The sequence below is a fragment of the Pararge aegeria genome, chromosome 10 (genome assembly GCF_905163445.1).
Source record: "Pararge aegeria chromosome 10, ilParAegt1.1, whole genome shotgun sequence".
Classification (NCBI taxonomy): domain Eukaryota; kingdom Metazoa; phylum Arthropoda; class Insecta; order Lepidoptera; family Nymphalidae; genus Pararge; species Pararge aegeria.
The window spans coordinates 10,878,427-10,903,708 of record NC_053189.1 but is presented as its reverse complement, the minus strand read 5'-3'; the positions used below and the strand labels follow the sequence as shown (position 1 = coordinate 10,903,708).

The 25,282-nt window shown below is 36.3% G+C and overlaps 2 protein-coding genes across 2 annotated transcripts in view; one reads left to right on the top strand and one right to left on the bottom strand.

Moving 5' to 3' along the window:
• Positions 1 to 2,145, top strand: part of LOC120627046 (lachesin-like) — a 31,456-nt gene extending 29,311 nt beyond the window's left edge. Inside the window, exons 10-11 of the mRNA XM_039894885.1 lie at positions 19 to 102; positions 2,051 to 2,145. Coding sequence (XP_039750819.1) covers positions 19 to 102; positions 2,051 to 2,145 — 179 coding nt within the window. The remainder of the gene's footprint in view (positions 1 to 18; positions 103 to 2,050) is intronic.
• A 2,360-nt stretch (positions 2,146 to 4,505) lies between these two features.
• On the bottom strand, positions 4,506 to 24,454 carry LOC120627045 (luciferin 4-monooxygenase-like). Its single transcript, XM_039894884.1, has 10 exons — positions 24,420 to 24,454; positions 22,959 to 23,058; positions 22,094 to 22,301; positions 21,461 to 21,776; positions 20,781 to 20,943; positions 20,557 to 20,702; positions 12,596 to 12,728; positions 11,182 to 11,403; positions 4,696 to 4,866; positions 4,506 to 4,622 (listed from the first exon to the last, which is right to left on the bottom strand). Exons 1-10 carry the CDS (start codon positions 24,452 to 24,454, stop codon positions 4,506 to 4,508), a joined length of 1,611 nt encoding a protein of 536 aa, XP_039750818.1.
• Between the last annotated feature and the right edge of the window lie 828 nt (positions 24,455 to 25,282).

The window sequence follows — 25,282 nt, the reverse complement described above, 5'->3', positions numbered from 1 at the left end:
TAGTATTTTCACTTGCAGGTCAACTTCAAATAGTACAAACGAACGATGCTGTCAGCTCTACATTCCAAGGTGAAGCGTTTGGTGAACAAATTAGAGATTTTGGTAACGTATTATTTTAAGTCACGAAAAATTTGCAACGGGTAAGTTTGTAAACGTTACTTATTTACAAAAAATGGCATGATAGCCGAATGGTTAAAAAGTCGGCCTTCCTCTCTGGGTGGCCGAGTTCGATCCCCGAAACGCACCTTAAACTTTTAGAGTTATGTGCGTTCTGAGATATTTATTAATATCATTTGGGTGGGTGAAGGAAAACATCGTGCGGAAATGTTCATGCTTGAGAGTTATTTCTAATGTTTTCAAGCGCATAATAGGTTTCCAAATCTACACTGGGCCAGCGTGGATTACTAAGGCCTAAACCATTCTCATTCTGAGAAAAAATACCCATTTTTATTCTGAGAGAAAGTGGATAATTGTAATGGTACGGTAATAGGTTAAGAATGATGATGATGAAATTTTTATATGGATGGGAAGCAAGTCAAGCAATGAGCCCAAATAACAGAAGTTACTAAAGTTTCATTTAAAGTTGACAATTTGGTTCCGTTTAGAGATTTGTGTACGACAGAATCCGCGGCACTATTTCTACGAATAGAACGCTGATTCTCTAATACATTCATATTGTAGTTCAGTCTTAGTCACTTGTCATAGATTATAATAATAAAAATTATTTCCTATAAAATCCTAAACAAAATTATAAATCCAGTTTTGAGTGTAAGTTTCTCAGGAAGTTCAGTTACAATTCATTCTTGATTAATCCGTCGCTTCCTTTGATTTGAGATCAAGTTCAAAGAATTCAGAAATATCATTATTACAGCTACCGGCTATGCCTCGATTGTTCTCTTCCTTTCGGTTATAACTTAAGTTTGGACAGCGAAATATCACTTACAAAGTCATTAAGGAAATAATACTGGACTATGTTCTGCTATTTCAATTTCCGTCAAATAAAAGCAAAGACTTCAAAATGAGGGATAATCGATAACCGCAGTTTTGCTCGCCACACAACACGGATAATATTACGCACTTTACGGGTTTCAATGGTTCATTTCTGTATGTCAAACAGGAGCTTTAAAAGTTTTGGATAATAGTAAAGCTTTGCAAAATGTACTACAACGTTACATTGTAATTCTTTACAACTATACAATTTTACTAGTGAGTTAAATAAAACAATTTACAAAGTACGCAGGTATATCCGGATTCGATACTACGACACATTTTAAATTTATAGCTTCAAGGTGTGCCAGCCAAGCGCGATTTATTTCAACAAAGGCGCAAAGCATTGAGAAGAAACGATGTACATTAGATACCTACTCAGATGAAGAAAATTGGTCAGGGCTTAAGAAATTGAATATTCAACAAATACCTACCTACTATTATTTTTAAGCCTTAGGTCGATGAAATCTTGTCCTTAGGCCATCTGCTTGTTCCGTCTATTAATACTATATAACTATCTTTAAAGTTTTTCAAAACAAAGATTCTTGACCAAATTTCTCAGTAAATCGTTTTTCGATGTACATTATTAAGCAAAATTTTCTTGAAATTAGTGGAAAAAAAACTCATCGAGAGACTGCGTTTTAGTTTCGAAGTTCGAACCCAGTCACGTCGCGCTCCAGTTGTAGGCAAACAGCAAGTAAACTGACGTATTTATCCGTAAAAGTCAGTAATTACCGAAAAAGTGAAAAGCGAAGTAACTAATTAAAGATATAGATAATATTTCCATTTATGTTTTCCCAAATATAATTATATGGAAATAACAGATTCACGAGCAAACATTACTTGGATAAGCAAGAAATAAATAATTAATTTTACGCCATATTTCTTTAGCCTCTTATAATCTCAGCCTAGAACTCATTACAATGACTAATTAGCGCGCGAGGCTCAAATTTAAAATTTACAGCACATTTGCATTAATGCGCCTAAACTCGAAATTCATAATCCCTGCAGACCTGTTCTCCGCTTTAATAAAAAATTTGCTAACGAAAATTTTCTTTTACAGATTTTTACGAAGAAAATGCAGCGACGAAAAAAGACAAACTATTATGTTTAATACTAATTGTGATAAGCGCAGCGACACAAATGCTCTGTTTATAACTGTGATGTAAATAAATATGTTTTTAAATACAGTTATAAGTTCCTATATTAATTATTTTGTTTGTGGCTGAACAGACAATAAATGTATGAGATCAATATTACTTTATGTTCGGTACGCACATTAGTAAATTAGTACACTAGCTTATAATTATGTGCTTGTTTCTTTCTAAATAATCTTGTGATTGCATTTAGTGCAGAATATTTTATATATTTATTATGTAAAATCGCTTTATCTTGATATCGAGTTTTGATCAAATCTTCATACGTATGAAATAAGTTGCACACCAAATACTTAGTCAATGTTATACAAAACTAACGAATGTAAGATAGTTAACGTTAATGAACATAGCGTGAATATTTTGTAATATCTTATAGCCAGATGTATGATTTTGAAAAAATATAAATCCAGAGTTTAACTTTCGATTATAAGAAGAATTATTTACCTACATAACTTACATTATAATATGACGATCCACTTATTAGCGTTTATCGTATGAAATATATTTTATTTATCTGTGCTATCAATAGCGTATAGCAGGCACAGCTGGACTAAAGCCTCTACAACAAGAGGGTTTGCCCAAAATCACCACGCTGGGCAGATGGTTTGGTGATCGCAATGAATAGTAGTAGTACCACAGAGAACGCTGCTGACCGTCCTCATTCATTTTCCCCCACTCGCATTGAACGATACCCGCGGAAGATAGGGCTGGTGACAAAGCATTCTTATCTGTCTTTACCGCACGTCACAGCAAAGGTCAAATATTAAACAAATGCAATCTTTATCAGTATCATTTAATAAGAGTTTTTGGACGTCTGTTGCATGGATGTAAAACCAAAACACCTCAAATAAAACTAAAACCTACGATCACCATTAAGTCACGCGAGTTTTAAAATACTTCTAAGTACTCTGGGATAATGCATAACTTAAGTTATTTAATATTATGTCAATTAAAGAAGTTGTGTTGTACATTTTTTTTAAATTATAAAGCCATCATCGAATAACTACTTATATAACGCCTTTTTTGGATATACTCACCCAGCCATCGACTTTACAATATAATTTTTTAAGCATAGGTTCTTCAAGCATATTAAATTCAAATTCAAAATTCAAAATTCAAATTCAAAATTCATTTATTTCAAGTAGGCCTAATATAAGCACTTTTGAAACGTCAAGTCTGTCTGTTTGTAGTGATTCTACCACCGTTATTATTTTATTAGAAATCATTTCTAATATTACCATTATTAGAAATGATTATATATTGATTATTTATACTTTCGTAGTGCTTAAGAAACATTACATTGTAAGATATTGGGTAAGAAATAAGTAAGTCATTTTTACCTTTTCGTATGTAAATGTTCTCATTTTTATATATTTTTATTTTATTTAATATTGAATGGCCGAAAGATATGATTATGCTGTAAATGTTAGACAAGTTAGAACATACTTTATAGAAATATAGAAAGTTTTGTAATAATTTACTTGCTACAAAATGAAACTGCCAAATGTGTATAAAATAAAGCGATGCTTGAAAAAAAATACGTTTTCTCTTATTTATTCAACAACTACCTAAATGAAAAAATACATGAAAGGGTAAGTGCTAGTGCAAGTAATATAAATTCCATTAGAATGCCGAAAATAGCTCTATCACAATTATATTTTTAAATAATGATTAGCAATACTAGCAGTACTTAGGATGATGATGGTGAAGCTCATTCTCTGTGTTTTTTGTTTATTTAATGACAATTTAGCCTTTGACGGCAATCTCACCTGGTGATGATGAGTAATCTAAGATTGTAGCGGGCTAACCTGTAAGGGTGTATAGACGTCCCATTAAACTATCTACTAGCATTAAATAAATAAATATACTAAGACAATACACACATCGCCACCTAGCCCCAAAGTAAGCGTAGCTTGTGTTATGGGTACTAAGATAGCTGTTGAATATTTTTACGAATATAATACATAAATACTTATAATATTCATATAAACACCCAGACACTGAAAAACATTCATGCTCATCACACAAACATTTTCCAGTTGTGGGAATCGAACCCACGGCCTTGGACTCAGAAAGCAGGGTCGCTGCAAACTGCGCCAATCGGACCAAAAAGCCCTTTTATATTTTAATAATTTAAATATTAACGATAAAATTAAATTCCGTAGATTCGTTACGTTAATTCGAATATCTTGATATAAATAAATATTGTGTAGGAAATAAACTAATAATTATGTACATATTTTTCATTTATAATTATTATGGTATTTTAATAGTGGACCGAAATATTTTTATTTTTACAAAATTAAATATGAGTAGTAAATATTTCAAAAAAAAATTAAGCCAACTAAAATTTAAATGGAGTTAAGGAAATTGATTTAACATTTCTCCTAAATGACGCCGTAGAATTTTTCCTCTGGGGCTCCTAGGAAGTTTGTCTATAAACTTTACTCCTCCTTTTAGTTGCATATATTTGGGCACCTGGAATCGACAGTGTGCAATATACACTCTTTAAATAATTATTTTCAATAGTTGCAAGATTTTGTACACTCACTTCTGAAGCTAGATAATCTAACAACTCTTCCTCCGTGACCTCTGATTCTAGCCTCTTTACTACAAAAGCCATTGGTATTTCTCCGTCATCAGGGTCTGGTTTTCCAATAACACTGGCTTCAAGAACGTTTGGATGCATTTCCAGTAAATTTTCGAGTTGTAATGGTGCAATCTGTGAATAGCAACCAATGAAAAGAGAAAGTATAAACATGTTATTACTACGAAAAATCGTGTCCACCTAAAATATGCGAGTTGATGTCGACATACTGTCTAGTACATTGATTTAATATGTTACTATTCTTCTAGTACATCTTATTTATGCATATTGTTTTTATAAACGTTATAAATAAAATAACAATTACAAATTCTGCTTAACAATGAGACACACAGTTTCAACAAAGCACTTTAACCGGTAAATACAAATGTTTTAGTCCGGAAATGGGTATATAGTGGCCAATGGACACGTTCAAACTACAAGTGTATGTTGGATAGAAGCAGGCGTTACTTTGCGGAAATCTATACTTATAATAAAACTGTAACTGGAAGATTTCTGTACATTTAATATTTTTGAATTTTTTTACCGGGGGATGGTTTATAATCAATATTGAGTCCAAAACAGATTTTTATTTAATTTTTGTCTGTCTGTCTGTCCGGGCATCACGTGAAAACTACTCAACAGATTTAAATAAAATTCGGTATAGCGGTAGCTGATATTCCAGGTCAACATATAGGCTACTTTTTATCCCGATCAACAATAGGTGTCCTGTGGGAAATGGGATGAAATTTTTTATCAATTTTACTTCATAGTTTCGTTAAATTTGAACCGATTTTGATAATTATTTTTTTATTTGAAAGTGTATACTATCAACCATGTATTGTTTAATTTTAATGAAGATCTGATAAATATAATTGTCGTATCCAAACAACGGAGTTTAGATTGACGTGGTTTTGGATAGGCATAGTTGAGGACCTGAAAGTGACAAAGGTACTTTTTACTTTTTACAGCAAAAGCAGCAGCGTCCGTGCGTGCGTGTGTGTGTGTGAGTGTGTGTGTGTGAGTGTGTGTGTGTGTGTGTGTGTGTGTGTGTGTGTGTGTGTGTGTGTGTGTGTGTGTGTGTCTGTTGTGTGGTTATTCAAGTTGGACCTATCGTTTAGAAGTTACGACGGGTATAGAAATGCTAAAAGCAAGAGAAGCCGAGGTCGAGGTGCGAGTGGACCGAGGGTCGCCCGGCCGCGTATCATACAGTTTGGAAATAAAATGGTGGCGCTGAAATAAGGTTCTTGGTTTTTTTAAGATATTAAAACGGACAATAACCGATTAGATGCAGACGAAGTTGCGCGGGTCAGCTATTCCATAATGTATTATGAAAATTAAGCTTAATTTGCTATACTCCGCGAACAGCAGCAGAATCTGTATGGTGTAATTTATAATTACTTCAATCCGTATACTCCACACCAAACAGATCCTCGGCAATATACCCTCTACGCACGTTTCGCTCCAAAACCGTAGCATCCTCAGGAGATGTTGACTAAGCGTATGATATATCTCAAGGCTGGTCCTTAATACTCCCCGTGGATGAGATATCTAAATCTATGACGTACGTAAGCGTTTTTTTTAAATAGTAAAACTAACTGTCCTTTCATTGATTTTTGCGAGCTATAACAAACGAGAACCTAATATAGTATACCTTATTTCCTTGGTAATTAATTAAGTATTTCATCCTTTCAACGATGTATAAGTACTTATCATCGTCATAGTATCCAACGTCACCAGTTTTTAAAAAGCCTTCTTCGTCCAAATAAATAGATGGGTCGAGTCCAATGTATTCCTTCATTAACATTGGGCCTCTTACTCTAATTTCTCCAGATTGGTTTGGGCCTAGTTTTATGTCGTTTTTTAGGTCGACTATCTAAAATGAAAACATTTATCTAAATAATTGTATAGGTACTATCATCCATGGTCAACAATAGCCTGTAACTTTCCAGTCCTGCACTAAACTCTCTAAACGAGAGGGTTTAGAGAACCCATAATCTCAACGCTGGGCAGACGGGTTGTTCATCTCAGTAGATATGACTTCAGGCACATAGGACGCTGCGGTCCGTTCTCCGTTATATTTCCTTAGCCACCTCGTGCGAAACCCGAGGGAAGAGGAGAGGTGGCGACTACTATATTCTCTTACTCACTCACTACACCATATACCTATACTATAGATGCTTTGAAATATCATAACGAAAGTTGCTAACAGCCAAATAATCAATAAGCCTCGTTTCGGAATAATAAATGGACTACATCATTGCTCTATAGGTTAGCATGTTCAAACTTGAACCACGAGGTAATGGGATCGATTTCCGATCGGGTGAAGAATTGTAAGGGTTTCTTTTTTAAAGTTATAACTGACGTTCCAAGGAGATGGCTCACCTAATGGTAACCGGAAAAAATACCCTACAAACAGAGCAACAATTTGCATGGCAATCTCGGCATGATGCCGGTAAGTAACTACTGCTATTACTTCCCCAGTCAAAAGAAGCTCGACTACTAATAAATTATTGGACTTTACTCTTAACATTCCCATTAGGTGTTTCGCTTCCATAGGACCACTACGTAGATTACATACCCACTAATATTTCGTTTGCACAATCACTTCTTCTTCCTACTGTGGACATATTATCGAAAATGGGAAAACAGTATGAGATAAATATATTTTATTTAAAACAGGTTATTTTCACATTTGTTTTATAAATATAACCTAAAATAAACTATGTAAAACTAAATAAAATCTAAAACGTCTTCGAAACCACCTCACAGTTCCTAAGATGCTGACAGCATTGCCCCTTTGGATGGCCAAACTTATTCTTTGGTCAAGGTAACTGCCCACTCTAGGATCACCGGTAGACTCGATAACCCTTTTTGATAATATCTATCCTATCCAGGTTTTCATATTTACGCCTCTAGGCATGCTCGGCACTGGTAGCAGTCGCACCCACCATTGACGAGGTGGCCTGGATGTTGCATCCCACACATGTGACCTTCCCAGCATGTCATAGATGGTACTATGTCGAAAACAGGTTAAATTTTTGTAAATAATTTAATTGTATACTTGCTTTGATGGTAATGCCAGGTGCAGCCATACCAACACTTCCTGGCCTAGGACCCTTAACTGCCCGAATTTCTGAAGTAGGTTCTCCACATTCAGTCATCCCATAGCCTTGCAAGATATGTTGTAGCTTAGGTAGTCTAAACAAAATTCAAACTAATATTATAAATGCGAAAGCGTGTTGGTTTGTTTATTATTTATGATCAGCTCAGCCACTGAACCGATCTTGATGAAAGGAGATGGGGCAAAACATTTTACTTCTTAATTTTACATAAACGAAGATATAACATAAAAACTTTATCTAAATAAAGGCGACCTTACTTAACACAAAGTTTTAGCAATTTTAGTAGTGTGTGTTTTTTTTTATAAGTAAATAATTTAATATTATTTATTCTGGCCAGCAAACGCGTTTATACTTTTAAAAACTGTAGCGTAATATTTATATTAATTTATTTTCAAACTACATATGTTTTTTAATTAATTTAAACAAAAAGCAAGGTACTTAAGTAAAAAAAGGAATTAATTGAACTTATTTATATTTTATTGATATCTGTCAATGTCATGATTGTCTGTCTAGTCGATTGTATTTTAGTCGTTTTCGCGAAAATCATAATCCTCACTAATTTACCTACCTTACTTGCCCTCATCTGGGAAACAATATTTTAATAGTAAAAACTTGAATAAATATCTACAGAGATTCTAGTGCATATTATTCAATACAATATAATGTCAATTTAATTTTCTCAGACAGTATGGAATTAAAAGAAATAAATTTTCTTGAAATATAACTAAACCTAAGCTAACCTAACCAACCGTAACTAACAATAAGCTTATTAGGTCAATGTCCAAAAATTTTAAGCTTGTCCCAGGCTCCATGCAAAAACGCCCAATCATTTTTAAAATACACAAATACATAATTTATGTAAATATAAATAAATAATAAATATAATAAATATACTACGACAATACACACATCGCCATCTAGCCCCAATTTAAGCATAGCTTGTGTTATGGGTACTGTACTGATGAATATTTTTATAAATAATATACATAAATACTGGGGGATTCTTATCTCGAAGGACCTAAATATGTTCAGTTTTACCAATAGTTACACAAATTCGGCAACAAGCAATAAAAAGAACTACTCACAGTTACTGGAACGTCCAGGTTACGCAGCAGTCTTCTTCCAGCTGATTGAGCACGGCACAACGCAAAACTAATGAAGAAAAGGACTTGAACTACGCCTAGAGCAATTCTTTTGTAATAGGTTTTGATTTTTGATGTCGTTACGAACGAACGTTGTTTCGAACAATAATGGCGATAGTCTATACGTTATCCGACCGCTAGGAGCGCTGGTGGTGCCTTGTGCCACCGGGCATTCGGCCAATCAGCGATCGCCGGAACGGAACCATAGTAAGCAGGAGTGAACTCAATACTACCAGTTGCAAAAATTGGATAACTATGGTTTAAAAACTGAACACACCCCCTACCGAAACCATATAATGGTTTCCTCCAAGCGGTGAAGGATAAGAGTAGAAAAATTAGAAAGAAGTATTTAAAATTATTGTTATTATATAAGCCTTACAAAATATACATAAGATAATAAGATACTAAGTTAAAGGATAATAAAAGATAATTTTCTTAATCAACATAAGGTAAAGGGCTTAATTTGTTTACAGGTCTTTGTAACCTGCTCTTTTGAGTGCGTAACGTAACGCAACGAACAATACCATCGGGGCCTGGGTGTAATACTTCTATTCTACCCAAGGGCCAATGACATGGCGGGGCATTATCCGTTTTAATAAGAACTAAATCGCCCACATTAAGATTACCCTTAGATGTGAACCATTTTGCTCTTTGTTGCAAAGTGTTTAAGTATTCGCGACTCCAGCGTTTCCAGAATAATTGGGAACTTTTCTGAATATACTGCCAAGAGACAGTCTACTGACCGGAACTTCTTCCAGGTTATATTCCGGCACGGCCGTTAGACCTTTTCCAATAAGAAAATGTCCCGCAGTTAATACGTTAAATTCGTCCGGATTATCGCTAGCTGGTAATGGACACAATGGTCGAGAGTTTAAGATAGCTTCGACTTTGCAGAAAACCGTTGACAGCTCTTCGAATGTCAAAGACCTGTCTCCTACACAGCGTACTAAATGGTATTTAGCAGCTTTGATTCCCGCTTCCCAAAGACCTCCCATATGGGGTGCGCTAGGTACATTGAATTTCCACGAAATTTGCCGTTGAGCACAACCATCCAGAATAGCCTCGCTATCGCGTAGAAATCTCTGTACTTCTGTTAAATGCTTACTGGCTGCAATAAAATTAGTTCCCTGATCAGAGTACAGGGTCTGACATAGTCCTTTTCTAGATACCATCCTGTCAAGGCATCCTAGGAAACAATCGGCCGTCAACGAAGATAGGAGTTCTAAATGAACGGCTTTGGTAGAAAAGCAAATGAATAAGGCTAGGTAAGACTTGGAAACCCTTGCATTTCTGCGCAAGCCCTCTTTAACAAAAAATGGGCCGCCAAGGTCTACCCCTACATGCTTTATGAGGGAGCAGCCGAGTCGGTGGCAGTGGCGCCATCTCTGGTTGCAAAAGAGGCGGTTTATTTTTAAAACAAACCTTGCATTTAGATAAGACAGATCTAATAATGCTACGAGCGGATAATATCCAATATTGTTCTGATAATATACTTTGAAGCGTGCGCGGCCCTACATGTAAATATTTTTTATGTGTGTGTGTGAGTGTGTGTGTGAGTGTGTGTGTGTGTGTGTGTGTGTGTGTGTGTGTGTGTGTGTGTGTGTGTGTGTGTGTGTCTGTTGTGTGGTTATTCAAGTTGGACCTATCGTTTAGAAGTTACGACGGGTATAGAAATGCTAAAAGCAAGAGAAGCCGAGGTCGAGGTGCGAGGGGACCGAGGGTCGCCCGGCCGCGTATCATACAGTTTGGAAATAAAATGGTGGCGCTGAAATAAGGTTCTTGGTTTTTTTAAGATATTAAAACGGACAATAACCGATTAGATGCAGACGAAGTTGCGCGGGTCAGCTATTCCATAATGTATTATGAAAATTAAGCTTAATTTGCTATACTCCGCGAACAGCAGCAGAATCTGTATGGTGTAATTTATAATTACTTCAATCCGTATACTCCACACCAAACAGATCCTCGGCAATATACCCTCTACGCACGTTTCGCTCCAAAACCGTAGCATCCTCAGGAGATGTTGACTAAGCGTATGATATATCTCAAGGCTGGTCCTTAATACTCCCCGTGGATGAGATATCTAAATCTATGACGTACGTAAGCGTTTTTTTTAAATAGTAAAACTAACTGTCCTTTCATTGATTTTTGCGAGCTATAACAAACGAGAACCTAATATAGTATACCTTATTTCCTTGGTAATTAATTAAGTATTTCATCCTTTCAACGATGTATAAGTACTTATCATCGTCATAGTATCCAACGTCACCAGTTTTTAAAAAGCCTTCTTCGTCCAAATAAATAGATGGGTCGAGTCCAATGTATTCCTTCATTAACATTGGGCCTCTTACTCTAATTTCTCCAGATTGGTTTGGGCCTAGTTTTATGTCGTTTTTTAGGTCGACTATCTAAAATGAAAACATTTATCTAAATAATTGTATAGGTACTATCATCAATGGTCAACAATAGCCTGTAACTTTCCAGTCCTGCACTAAACTCTCTAAACGAGAGGGTTTAGAGAACCCATAATCTCAACGCTGGGCAGACGGGTTGTTCATCTCAGTAGATATGACTTCAGGCACATAGGACGCTGCGGTCCGTTCTCCGTTATATTTCCTTAGCCACCTCGTGCGAAACCCGAGGGAAGAGGAGAGGTGGCGACTACTATATTCTCTTACTCACTCACTACACCATATACCTATACTATAGATGCTTTGAAATATCATAACGAAAGTTGCTAACAGCCAAATAATCAATAAGCCTCGTTTCGGAATAATAAATGGACTACATCATTGCTCTATAGGTTAGCATGTTCAAACTTGAACCACGAGGTAATGGGATCGATTTCCGATCGGGTGAAGAATTGTAAGGGTTTCTTTTTTAAAGTTATAACTGACGTTCCAAGGAGATGGCTCACCTAATGGTAACCGGAAAAAATACCCTACAAACAGAGCAACAATTTGCATGGCAATCTCGGCATGATGCCGGTAAGTAACTACTGCTATTACTTCCCCAGTCAAAAGAAGCTCGACTACTAATAAATTATTGGACTTTACTCTTAACATTCCCATTAGGTGTTTCGCTTCCATAGGACCACTACGTAGATTACATACCCACTAATATTTCGTTTGCACAATCACTTCTTCTTCCTACTGTGGACATATTATCGAAAATGGGAAAACAGTATGAGATAAATATATTTTATTTAAAACAGGTTATTTTCACATTTGTTTTATAAATATAACCTAAAATAAACTATGTAAAACTAAATAAAATCTAAAACGTCTTCGAAACCACCTCACAGTTCCTAAGTTGCTGACAGCATTGCCCCTTTGGATGGCCAAACTTATTCTTTGGTCAAGGTAACTGCCCACTCTAGGATCACCGGTAGACTCGATAACCCTTTTTGATAATATCTATCCTATCCAGGTTTTCATATTTACGCCTCTAGGCATGCTCGGCACTGGTAGCAGTCGCACCCACCATTGACGAGGTGGCCTGGATGTTGCATCCCACACATGTGACCTTCCCAGCATGTCATAGATGGTACTATGTCGAAAACAGGTTAAATTTTTGTAAATAATTTAATTGTATACTTGCTTTGATGGTAATGCCAGGTGCAGCCATACCAACACTTCCTGGCCTAGGACCCTTAACTGCCCGAATTTCTGAAGTAGGTTCTCCACATTCAGTCATCCCATAGCCTTGCAAGATATGTTGTAGCTTAGGTAGTCTAAACAAAATTCAAACTAATATTATAAATGCGAAAGCGTGTTGGTTTGTTTATTATTTATGATCAGCTCAGCCACTGAACCGATCTTGATGAAAGGAGATGGGGCAAAACATTTTACTTCTTAATTTTACATAAACGAAGATATAACATAAAAACTTTATCTAAATAAAGGCGACCTTACTTAACACAAAGTTTTAGCAATTTTAGTAGTGTGTGTTTTTTTTTATAAGTAAATAATTTAATATTATTTATTCTGGCCAGCAAACGCGTTTATACTTTTAAAAACTGTAGCGTAATATTTATATTAATTTATTTTCAAACTACATATGTTTTTTAATTAATTTAAACAAAAAGCAAGGTACTTAAGTAAAAAAAGGAATTAATTGAACTTATTTATATTTTATTGATATCTGTCAATGTCATGATTGTCTGTCTAGTCGATTGTATTTTAGTCGTTTTCGCGAAAATCATAATCCTCACTAATTTACCTACCTTACTTGCCCTCATCTGGGAAACAATATTTTAATAGTAAAAACTTGAATAAATATCTACAGAGATTCTAGTGCATATTATTCAATACAATATAATGTCAATTTAATTTTCTCAGACAGTATGGAATTAAAAGAAATAAATTTTCTTGAAATATAACTAAACCTAAGCTAACCTAACCAACCGTAACTAACAATAAGCTTATTAGGTCAATGTCCAAAAATTTTAAGCTTGTCCCAGGCTCCATGCAAAAACGCCCAATCATTTTTAAAATACACAAATACATAATTTATGTAAATATAAATAAATAATAAATATAATAAATATACTACGACAATACACACATCGCCATCTAGCCCCAATTTAAGCATAGCTTGTGTTATGGGTACTGTACTGATGAATATTTTTATAAATAATATACATAAATACTGGGGGATTCTTATCTCGAAGGACCTAAATATGTTCAGTTTTACCAATAGTTACACAAATTCGGCAACAAGCAATAAAAAGAACTACTCACAGTTACTGGAACGTCCAGGTTACGCAGCAGTCTTCTTCCAGCTGATTGAGCACGGCACAACGCAAAACTAATGAAGAAAAGGACTTGAACTACGCCTAGAGCAATTCTTTTGTAATAGGTTTTGATTTTTGATGTCGTTACGAACGAACGTTGTTTCGAACAATAATGGCGATAGTCTATACGTTATCCGACCGCTAGGAGCGCTGGTGGTGCCTTGTGCCACCGGGCATTCGGCCAATCAGCGATCGCCGGAACGGAACCATAGTAAGCAGGAGTGAACTCAATACTACCAGTTGCAAAAATTGGATAACTATGGTTTAAAAACTGAACACACCCCCTACCGAAACCATATAATGGTTTCCTCCAAGCGGTGAAGGATAAGAGTAGAAAAATTAGAAAGAAGTATTTAAAATTATTGTTATTATATAAGCCTTACAAAATATACATAAGATAATAAGATACTAAGTTAAAGGATAATAAAAGATAATTTTCTTAATCAACATAAGGTAAAGGGCTTAATTTGTTCACAGGTCTTTGTAACCTGCTCTTTTGAGTGCGTAACGTAACGCAACGAACAATACCATCGGGGCCTGGGTGTAATACTTCTATTCTACCCAAGGGCCAATGACATGGCGGGGCATTATCCGTTTTAATAAGAACTAAATCGCCCACATTAAGATTACCCTTAGATGTGAACCATTTTGCTCTTTGTTGCAAAGTGTTTAAGTATTCGCGACTCCAGCGTTTCCAGAATAATTGGGAACTTTTCTGAATATACTGCCAAGAGACAGTCTACTGACGGGAACTTCTTCCAGGTTATATTCCGGCACGGCCGTTAGACCTTTTCCAATAAGAAAATGTCCCGCAGTTAATACGTTAAATTCGTCCGGATTATCGCTAGCTGGTAATGGACACAATGGTCGAGAGTTTAAGATAGCTTCGACTTTGCAGAAAACCGTTGACAGCTCTTCGAATGTCAAAGACCTGTCTCCTACACAGCGTACTAAATGGTATTTAGCAGCTTTGATTCCCGCTTCCCAAAGACCTCCCATATGGGGTGCGCTAGGTACATTGAATTTCCACGAAATTTGCCGTTGAGCACAACCATCCAGAATAGCCTCGCTATCGCGTAGAAATCTCTGTACTTCTGTTAAATGCTTACTGGCTGCAATAAAATTAGTTCCCTGATCAGAGTACAGGGTCTGACATAGTCCTTTTCTAGATACCATCCTGTCAAGGCATCCTAGGAAACAATCGGCCGTCAACGAAGATAGGAGTTCTAAATGAACGGCTTTGGTAGAAAAGCAAATGAATAAGGCTAGGTAAGACTTGGAAACCCTTGCATTTCTGCGCAAGCCCTCTTTAACAAAAAATGGGCCGCCAAGGTCTACCCCTACATGCTCAAATACTTTATGAGGGAGCAGCCGAGTCGGTGGCAGTGGCGCCATCTCTGGTTGCAAAAGAGGCGGTTTATTTTTAAAACAAACCTTGCATTTAGATAAGACAGATCTAATAATGCTACGAGCGGATAATATCCAATATTGTTCTGATAATATACTTTGAAGCGTGCGCGGCCCTACATGTAAATATTTTTTATGATAATATTCAATTAATAATCTAGTAAACAAACTATCTTTCGGTAAAAGACGTGGATGTTTAGAATTGTAAGGCAATTCCGAATAGGTGATACGACCCCCTACCCTGAGAAAGCCCCCTGCATCAAGAAAAGGAGATAGTTTTTTAAGAGACGGAATAAAAGTAATATTTTTAGATAAACGATCTATTTCATCCGTAAAGTAAGACTCTTGTACCAAACGGATCAGTGCTTCTTGAGCTGCATTTAATTCCTCAGTGTTCAAGCATCGTGACTGAATAGGTGCGTGTATCCTATTGCGAAATCTAAGAATCCAAGCGATGGATCTCTGTAATTTCGTATATGATGAAAATCTATTTAACAAACGTTCACAAAACTCTGCTTTGGTCTCCGGTTGGTCAAGTATAACTTGTTTGGCAAATAAATTCTGTGACAGTTTTAATTCAGGGGGTTGCGATTCGTGGTCCTGAATAAAAACAGACACAGGCCATTCCGTGGGGGGCTGGTATAACCAATCAGGGCCCTGTAGCCACCGCGAGCTTTCAGCCACAAGCTGCGACGGTGAAACTCCACGTGAACAAACGTCCGCTAAATTATTCTCGCTGTTAACATGCCGCCACATATAAGAAGGTACGACCTCGGTAATTTGTGTAACACGGTTACAAACAAATGTTTTTAATTTATAGGCTTCTGTATGAAGCCACGACAATACGATTGTCGCGTCAGTTAACGCTGTGATTCGGGTAATTTTAACTCGTTTTATATTATCACAAATAAATCTTAATAATTTACTTACTTAGCTCCCATGAGCTCTAAGCGAGGAATCGTCAATGGTTTAACCGGGGCCACCTTCGATTTCGCCGCTACTAAGCAGACTTTAACGTTACCTAGTTCATTTCTAGAGATAACGTATAAGCAGGCTGCGTACCCGCGCGATGACGCATCGCAAAACCCGACTAACTCACATTCCGTCTGTCCGGGCAACAGCATGTGCCGCGCAATAGGTATCTCAGCTAAACGTGGTAACTCCGCAATATACGATGCCCAGCGATCACCGATTTCGCGTGGTAGTGGGTCGTCCCACCCGAGGCCTAGCTTCCATAGCTCCTGCATAATTGACTTTGCAATGAAAGTGCATGGAGCGATAAAACCGACCGGGTCATAAATTGATGCCAAGAGTTTCAAGACTGACCGTTTAGTTAATACAGGATCTGTTTTGGAAATAGAAAAAACAAAGTTATCAGACAGAGGTACCCAAGTCAAGCCTAGCACCTTAACAGTGCATTCGTTTCCATCTTTTATAAAGGTCACGGGGCATTCCCTGTGATCAGTGGGAACGCGCTCAAGTAATTCCACGTTGTTACTCGTCCACTTTTTTAATAAAAATTGTCCGCTTTCAAATATACCGATCAGTTGGTCCTGCATCGTGCAGGCCTCTACGTACGTATTACAAGAATATAGAATGTCATCCATGTAAACTCCTTCTCGAATTACCTGAGCTGCTAACGGGAAACGCTCCTCTTCATCTTGCGCTAATTGAATTAAGGTACGGATAGCTAAAAACGGTGAACAACTCAGTCCGTAGGTAACGGTTTTTAATTCGTATAATTTAATCGCTTCAGTGGCAGATGAACGATATAATATGTGCTGATAGCCACGATCGGATTCCTTTAGTCTTATCGCTCGGTACATTTTACATACATCGCACACAAGGCAGTAATTAAAAAGACGAAAATTTAAAATGATCGCCGAAATGTCGCGATACAGATTTGGCCCGGTCAACAATATGTCGTTGAGCGATATATTATTATCGGTGCTCCGACAGGACCCATCAAAAACTACTCTTAGAGGGGTCGAAGAAGAACCCGGTCTCAATATATTATGATGAGGGATTATATATTTACTAGGCGCCGCGCCTACATATAGCTCCATGTGGTCGAGCGCCTCGTATTCCCGCATGAACGCGGCGTACGCCTGCGACAGTGACGGCGTGCGCGCAAGCCTGCGCTCCGTGAGCAACAATCTCCGCTCAGCCGCGGTGCGCGAGTTACCGAGTGGCGGATGATTCGGCACGCGGGGAAGCGGCACTATGTAACGGCCGCTCGGTTCCCGCGAGTGCTCTTTAACAAAGATGTCTTCGGCTAACTGATCGAGGGGGTTTATCGAAGGTGTGCACGGAACTTCTTCGATAGACCAGAAGGCACGTAACGTTTTGTCCAGTGACTCATCCTCCGTAATTGATAAAAAATAATTTTGTGCCGCACCGTTAAGTTGATCTTTGGAATCTATAATAAGTTTACCGCTAATCACGGAACCAAATACAGTCTCGATTACACTAGGAATTTTATCATTAACAAATAAGGGCTGGCTTTTAATAATTTCCGAGACGACATCGTTACCTAACAAAATATCTACTCGAGCCCTTTTGTAAAATTTTGGATCCGCTAGGTTAAAGCGGGTATATTGTTTAATAACGTCACACGGGAAGTTGACGTTAGGCATTTCCGAAGCAACCTTAGCTACTACGACCATGTCCACTATTAAGGTTGGACGGTCCTGACGCCGCGGTTTTATGGTACAAGTTACCATGCCTTGATTTTTAATATATTCTCCGCCAAGGCCGGAAATAGAAAATGGACATTTCTTACGAGGTAGTCCCAAACGTTGGGCACATTCTGAGCTGATAAACGAAGTTTGTGCTCCGGAATCAATTACGGCTCTGAAGTCCTGATAATGTCCGCTAATATCGAGAATGTGAGTCCGCGTAGTCCCTAAAACTACCCCGTATTGGTTCTCCGCATTCGAACACAGTACATTCTGCGTCGCAGTCGAGTCACTCACGGAGCGAGCCGACACGAGCGCTTGCTGCGCTTGCGACGTGGTGGGTTGCGCGGGTGGTTTTATCGGTACGGCCGAAGTGTTGACCTGACTCGCGCGGCCCATATCTTTGTGTAAAAGAAAGTGATGAGGTGCTGCACAGATCCCACAGGTCCAAGTACTAGTGCAGACTGATTTATCATGGGACTTAAGACAGTTCCCGCAAAGTCTTAATGAATTGACACGGTCAATTCGATCGTCCACTGACAATTTTCTAAAAGGTTCGCACCTATAAATCACATGATTTTGATTGCAATGAGGGCATATTAATTTTAGTTTATTTTCGTCATTCGGCCTATTAACTCGCGAGGTAGCAAGAACCGATTTTGAATTTTGGCGCGAAGACAAATTTTGAGTACCTTTCAAATTAATATTATTGCTACCCTGTTTCGTTTTCGCTACATTTGAAGACGACTGGGGAAAAGTGTGGTCTAACACCTTAATTTGTTTATTAACAAAGTCCACTAACTCGCTAAACTTAGGAATGTCCTTCTGATCACGGCTTTCTTCAAATAGCTTCCTAGTATGCGTATCAAGGCCTCTCAAAGCGAGGTGGCAAATTAAATAGTCGTCTAGATTATCAATTTCAAGCGCTTGAATCGCTTTAAGTGAATGATCGAATGTTTCTATAAATAAAGTAAGGTTTGCGCTTGTGTCTTTATTTAACGGAGTAAAGTTTAACATTTTTTCAAAATATCGACCCGCTAGCGCACGATTATCCTGATATTTATCAACTAAGCTTTGCCACACTAGCGGATAATTAGCTGCAGTGATAGGTAACTTTTTAATAATATTAAGAGCATTGCCCTTGACACACGAAAGCAAATAATGAAATTTATCGATGTCTGCAAAGTCTCGGCTATGCACGAGCGAATAAAAGGTGTCATAAAAGGTTGTCCATGACTCAATATCACCATTGAATTCAAATAAGGTCAACTTAGGAAGCGACGGCTTAGCTAACTCGCTATTATTTTTTTCCGAACTACCGCGCAACTGTTTAGCTTGATATTTTCGAGCAACAAGATTGCAATTATCGTATAACGTCTCAAAGGCATCTAATTGGGACGTAGATAATTTCATACCCGGTTTAAGTTGCATGTCAATTTCTAAAATCTCCATAACAGTATTTTCGAACTTAGTTCTGACACCGTCTAACTCGGCAAATTGTGCAAGAAAACCTTGCATCTTATTAGTATCATCTTTAATAGATCTCGACAAATCAAATAACTTTTGTGCTTTCGTAAAGAGATAATCTCGTTTAAACTGCAATGTCTTTAACTTTAATTCTAACTTTTCAGTACGCGTAGGTTCCGCCATGTTTTATCAGTTAGAAAATGTTACCGGCAACCGACGATACGCACTCAAAAGAATGATGAAATACCTAATTTACAATTAATTATTGTAAAATAATATATATAATCAATTATACGTAAATATAAGTGAATTGTCTACGTACGAGTAAAATATGCATAAATACTGAAGTAAATAATTATAGAACAAATACGATATTGTCGTGGATTTTAAGGTTATCCATAGGTATTTGGCAAAATATACTATTAAATATGCGGCTCGAAGGCCAGATATGGGGGATTCTTATCTCGAAGGACCTAAATATGTTCAGTTTTACCAATAGTTACACAAATTCGGCAACAAGCAATAAAAAGAACTACTCACAGTTACTGGAACGTCCAGGTTACGCAGCAGTCTTCTTCCAGCTGATTGAGCACGGCACAACGCAAAACTAATGAAGAAAAGGACTTGAACTACGCCTAGAGCAATTCTTTTGTAATAGGTTTTGATTTTTGATGTCGTTACGAACGAACGTTGTTTCGAACAATAATGGCGATAGTCTATACGTTATCCGACCGCTAGGAGCGCTGGTGGTGCCTTGTGCCACCGGGCATTCGGCCAATCAGCGATCGCCGGAACGGAACCATAGTAAGCAGGAGTGAACTCAATACTACCAGTTGCAAAAATTGGATAACTATGGTTTAAAAACTGAACAAATACTAAGAATATACATATAAACACCCAAACACTGAAAAACATTCATGCTCATCACACAAACATTTTCCAGTAGTGGGAATCGAACCTACGGCCTTGGACTCAGAAAGCAGGGTCGCTGCAAACTGCGCCAATCGGCCGCCAATGTAGATTGCATCCTGGAGATGGGAATAAGATTTGATGGTAAAACATATCTGCTGGATTTAAAATCATGAAATATTGCACCTTGAAAACGATCCAGCATGAAAGATAATCTAAAACCACCTTCTGGGATTACGAAAGCTTTTATGTTAAATCCCGTAGGTTTATATAGAATAAATATTATTTTTACTCATAAAACTGACCTTTGTTTTACTTGTTCTATGGTATTTTTGTGAAGAAGGGTTGATCTGGAGTAAATGATCGTTAATGTTTCTAAATTAAACCTTTCTAGGGCTTCAGCCTTTATGATAAGGTTAAGCTGATATGGCAGAACCATTAGTATGTTGATCTAAAAAACCAATATTTGAATTATAAATAATTATTAGGTTTCATACTTGATTAAAAAAATATCTGAAATCTAACAAACCTGATATTTTTCTATACATTGCAATATGTTCAGAATAGTAACGTCATCAATATATACTACTTTCTTTCCAGCGTAAAGTAATTTAAAAGTCATAAAAGTATCATAATTAAAATTCCATTCACCGAGAATATAAGCTGTCTGAATGTTCCACTCATCCTTGTAACTGAAAATTTAATTTTTATTTAAGAAATAAATAAGCATAAGCCTTTTGCTGTGGAATTAAAAAAGAACACAATACCGCAGTCATTTTACAGCTAAGTCATGTAAAAAGGGGGCCAGTGTTTATACAATTCTTTTTCATCACTAGTATATGGTCCATACTGATACTCGTATTATTACGAATGCAAAGTGTGTCTGTTTCTTTGTAACGGTCTGATATACCTTAACCACAGTACCAATCTTCATTATTTTTACATGGAGGTAGGTACTTGTATCCTTAAATATACCAGGGTAACGTCCCCAAAAGATTAAACCTAACCTAACTTATTTACTTATGCATGCTTCAAAGTTAAACCGATCTTGTTGAAATTTTACATAAAAATATTTCCTGCATCCTAGAAAAACGGACAAAGTTACAGAAAAATTAACGAAATCGCTGCCATGATAAATATCTCTGATTGATTGAATTGTATCTTAATTAAATTCTAAAATAGGCATTAAATAAAATAATTCAATCATACTTATCCGGAAGACTGCTCATAATAGAGTTCAAATGAGTTAGTCGAATTCCTTTTGGCGCACCCGTCGTTCCAGATGAGTACAATATAAACGTTGTGTCTACTTGTCCAAGTACTCTAACTGGTTCATATCTTTCAATGTCGATATCTTTTGCAACTAGATCTTTTATTGTTAAGGCATTTTGTTGAACACAATCAAATGAAATATAAGATTTAATAGAGCCACAAGAGTTTAGGACTTCTTCATGTCGTTCCCAGAAAAGTTTAGAGCATATTAAATGCGTAGGTTTAGCCACGGATAACTTTTGTCTGAGTATGGCTGCAAAATAAAACGATTATTCAGTTCAACTGCGAAAGTGTAGTCGTTGTGTCATTTTTCACGCAGCAACGGTTGGCGTGTTATTGCTTAAATTGCAGAACTAATTTTGATGAAACTTATTAAGTACTTTCATATCGAAAACACTTTAATATAAATCAGTTTGTTGCTTTCATAGTTTGTCTTTATTTCACGCTGTAAACTACGGATTTTACGTTAGTAGTTAAGCAGGTATAGTATAAGCGCATGGTGCGCATAGGTTTGATTCTTTTTTAAGCCTATGATATCATATCAGTGCTTAAACTATTTGAACAACTAACCTTTGCCACTATCTAGGCCATAAGGAGTACACGTAGCTCCAGTAAACAAAACGCTTAAAACAGTTGGCAGGTACGTGATGCGCTTTTCTGAACCTATAGCAACGACGTCACCGTTTCCAATCCCCAACGATGTAAGTGAAGTGGCCAGATTGACAGAATACTGAAGAAGTTGCCGGATCGTTAAAGTTTCTCCAGTAGTCCCATTTATCTACGAGAATAATAAGGTCAACATTAAAAGTACACATAGTCCAAAAATATTCATATATCAAATGACGGCAACAATCATAGTCAAATGAGGGAATGAGAGATATTCAGCTATAATTTTTTACCTATAAATCTTAATTTCTGTCACCCTAAAACTTGTCTAGAACTTTCTTATTGCAAGTATCTCGATTCATGTAGGTTTTATGTACAGAGGTTTAAATTCTCTACAAATTTTGTTTAAACATCTTTTTTATATCTTAAAAAAATTTCGAAAACCAGGAAATTTATCATCTTACTGCTGAACACTGACTGCTCTTTGAAGCACAGAGGTGGACAGCGCGTCTGGAACTATGCCTTAAAAATAGCATGTTATAGATTAACAATAAAGTAGTATAAACTGTAATAGAGTAACAGCAACAGACAAATTTGATCAATCAAAAGTGCCTACATACCTAGATACATACATAAACAAGACTAAAATTATACTTGCCAAAGCTAATGCTTCTTTCATTTGCCGTAGACAATATTAAATATATTATTCCAAAATTGAAATGTCTGCTACATTTGGCAAATATTGTACTTAAAATAAATTATTTTTAAATTTTGAAACTAGGTAAAGATACTGGACCCTTATTTTTAGCAACACTTAAAGTATACTTACCAATGCTACTGCATCTTTCATTTGTCGCAAACAATCTAAAATATATTTGCCAAAATTCAAATGTACCGGAACCGTAATATTTTGATCACCAAACACAGAACTCGTCAGTTAGAGGCATGTCGAATGTTACTGTGTGCACGAGTACTACTATTCTGTTTTAGGACTGACTTGTTTTATGTTAAATACACGCTTAAGAATGCATATCAGTAAAAAACACTGTTGTTTTGTACTTTAAAAATATATTAATGTAAATCGAATACTGCGGTAAAAGCCGCAAGCGCCGTAATAGCCTTAAGAGCCACAAAAATCGCATCGCATTGAATTTTTTCTAGTGGAAAAGCGGACGACACAAATTCAAGTAGCAGTAATATGTATTAGACGAAATGATCATGAAAAATTACAAAAAGTTACCTGCACCGTGACAATAAAATTCTAATTCATGAGAAACGATAATTTTTTATTAAAAAAAATCCGTTTTAACGAAATGTTTTGCATTACCTATATACTATGGATTTCTGCAAAGTAATGTTTGCTTCTATCAAGACGTGGTTGAGTCGTGCTGTTTTTGGTGTTTCCAACTCCCAACGCAAACCGATCGGGTGTTATAAATTTGACGTGTGTTTGTGTCTATGGAATCGTGTTTCCCGAACCGATTTTAATTTAATTCTGATTGTTCTTAGCTATGTTTGATAAAAATCTGTCCAAAATGGCCGCCGCCACAAAATGGTGAAACCATTTTTTTTCATAACTCTCTCAATATGGGTATCAATTGGAAGCTTGATCAGTAAAATAATGTACATTATATTGAAAGTTTGGGATTTTTTAATTTTGTGTTATAGTGACAGAAATGGCGCTGCGGTTACTGCGGCAATGCGCAATCAAATTATTACTAAGTTACTGCCAAAGATAACAATTTTAACTTATAGTTATGGTGTATGAACAGAGTCAAGCCATGATGTACAGTACTGGATTTATTATTTAGTAGGGTTTCCACTTTCTAGACTCCATTCAAAGACTCACATGATATCGTCGTTTTACCTAGTAGGAGTTTACTAACGCTGTATTTCTCGGTATGGGGATCTAGCTGAGCTAGTAACTCCGATAAAATTCAAAATTCAAAAATGTTTTATTCATGTAGACCTTATTAAGGGCTAATGTTAGTGATGGTAATAACGGCATTCCTTAACTTAAAACTAAAGAAGTCTAAGAAGAACCCACAACAAACCTAGCCAGGTTTTTTTTTGTTATCACCATCTCACAGTCTAGTTAATGTTGAGCTATGAAGTAAGAGCAATTCATACCCAAGCTTTTTATCATACATGTAATCCTTAATATTATAATAGGACAATACTACAACGGATTTCTGATTTGGTAACGTGCGATCTAGTGACTTCATTACTGATAGCACAGAGCGACCAAACAAGTTGACAAATGTTTATCTTAGTAACAATAATAACAAACCAATCGTAAGCTTGCAATCCTAAAAATAATTGCATCCTGATAGTGCAATTAAGAAAATCACGCCTGTTTAACTCGATTTCCCTTTAAGAAACCTATTACAGGCCGCAGGGGCCATTTTGAAAAAAGGTACGAGCTAAATTGCTCCGAGGTGGAGCGAGTAAATTTGAATGTAAAGAAGTTTCTTTAACAAAAAAAATTGACAATGCAAATTTTATATCCGGATAGATTTCTTTGTTGAGGCACTTAGGGTCGAGATAGAATGTAGGTATCTTTCTAAAATGGTCTTCAGGTTTCAATCCTAATATAGTTAATATTATAAATTCAAAAGCGTGTTTGTTGGTTTATCCTATTTTTAAGCAGTAACAGCAGCAACAACGGATTTACTTTATGCTATCATAGATTTTAAATTTTCTCGAACTTAAGCCATGTAAATGGAGATATAAAATACGTTTGTGCAACAATAAATATGAATTAAAAAAAACTGAAAATCTCTCTAAGAAAATAATTAAAATAGTTAAAATCAATACTAAATTAGATTTAGCTTTAAAAACAACCATTTACCTACGCGTTTATTTCAGATGAATCTGGCGTATTGGCATTGGTTGCAAGAAAAATGTTTATATCCGAAAATCTGGCATTGAAGTAAATATAATATTATTATTTAGTCTAGCAATTCAAAGGGGCAATAGTGTCAGCATTTTGGGTATGCCTATAAGTGTTAGACGGCTTACATATTTTGTAAATATTAATGTTACTTCGTAATTATTATAATGTGTTTTCTAATTGGAATTATATTTATTATTTCAGATTATAGTAATATTGACATTACTTGTATAATTTTATAAGTTGCCTTTTAATACTTG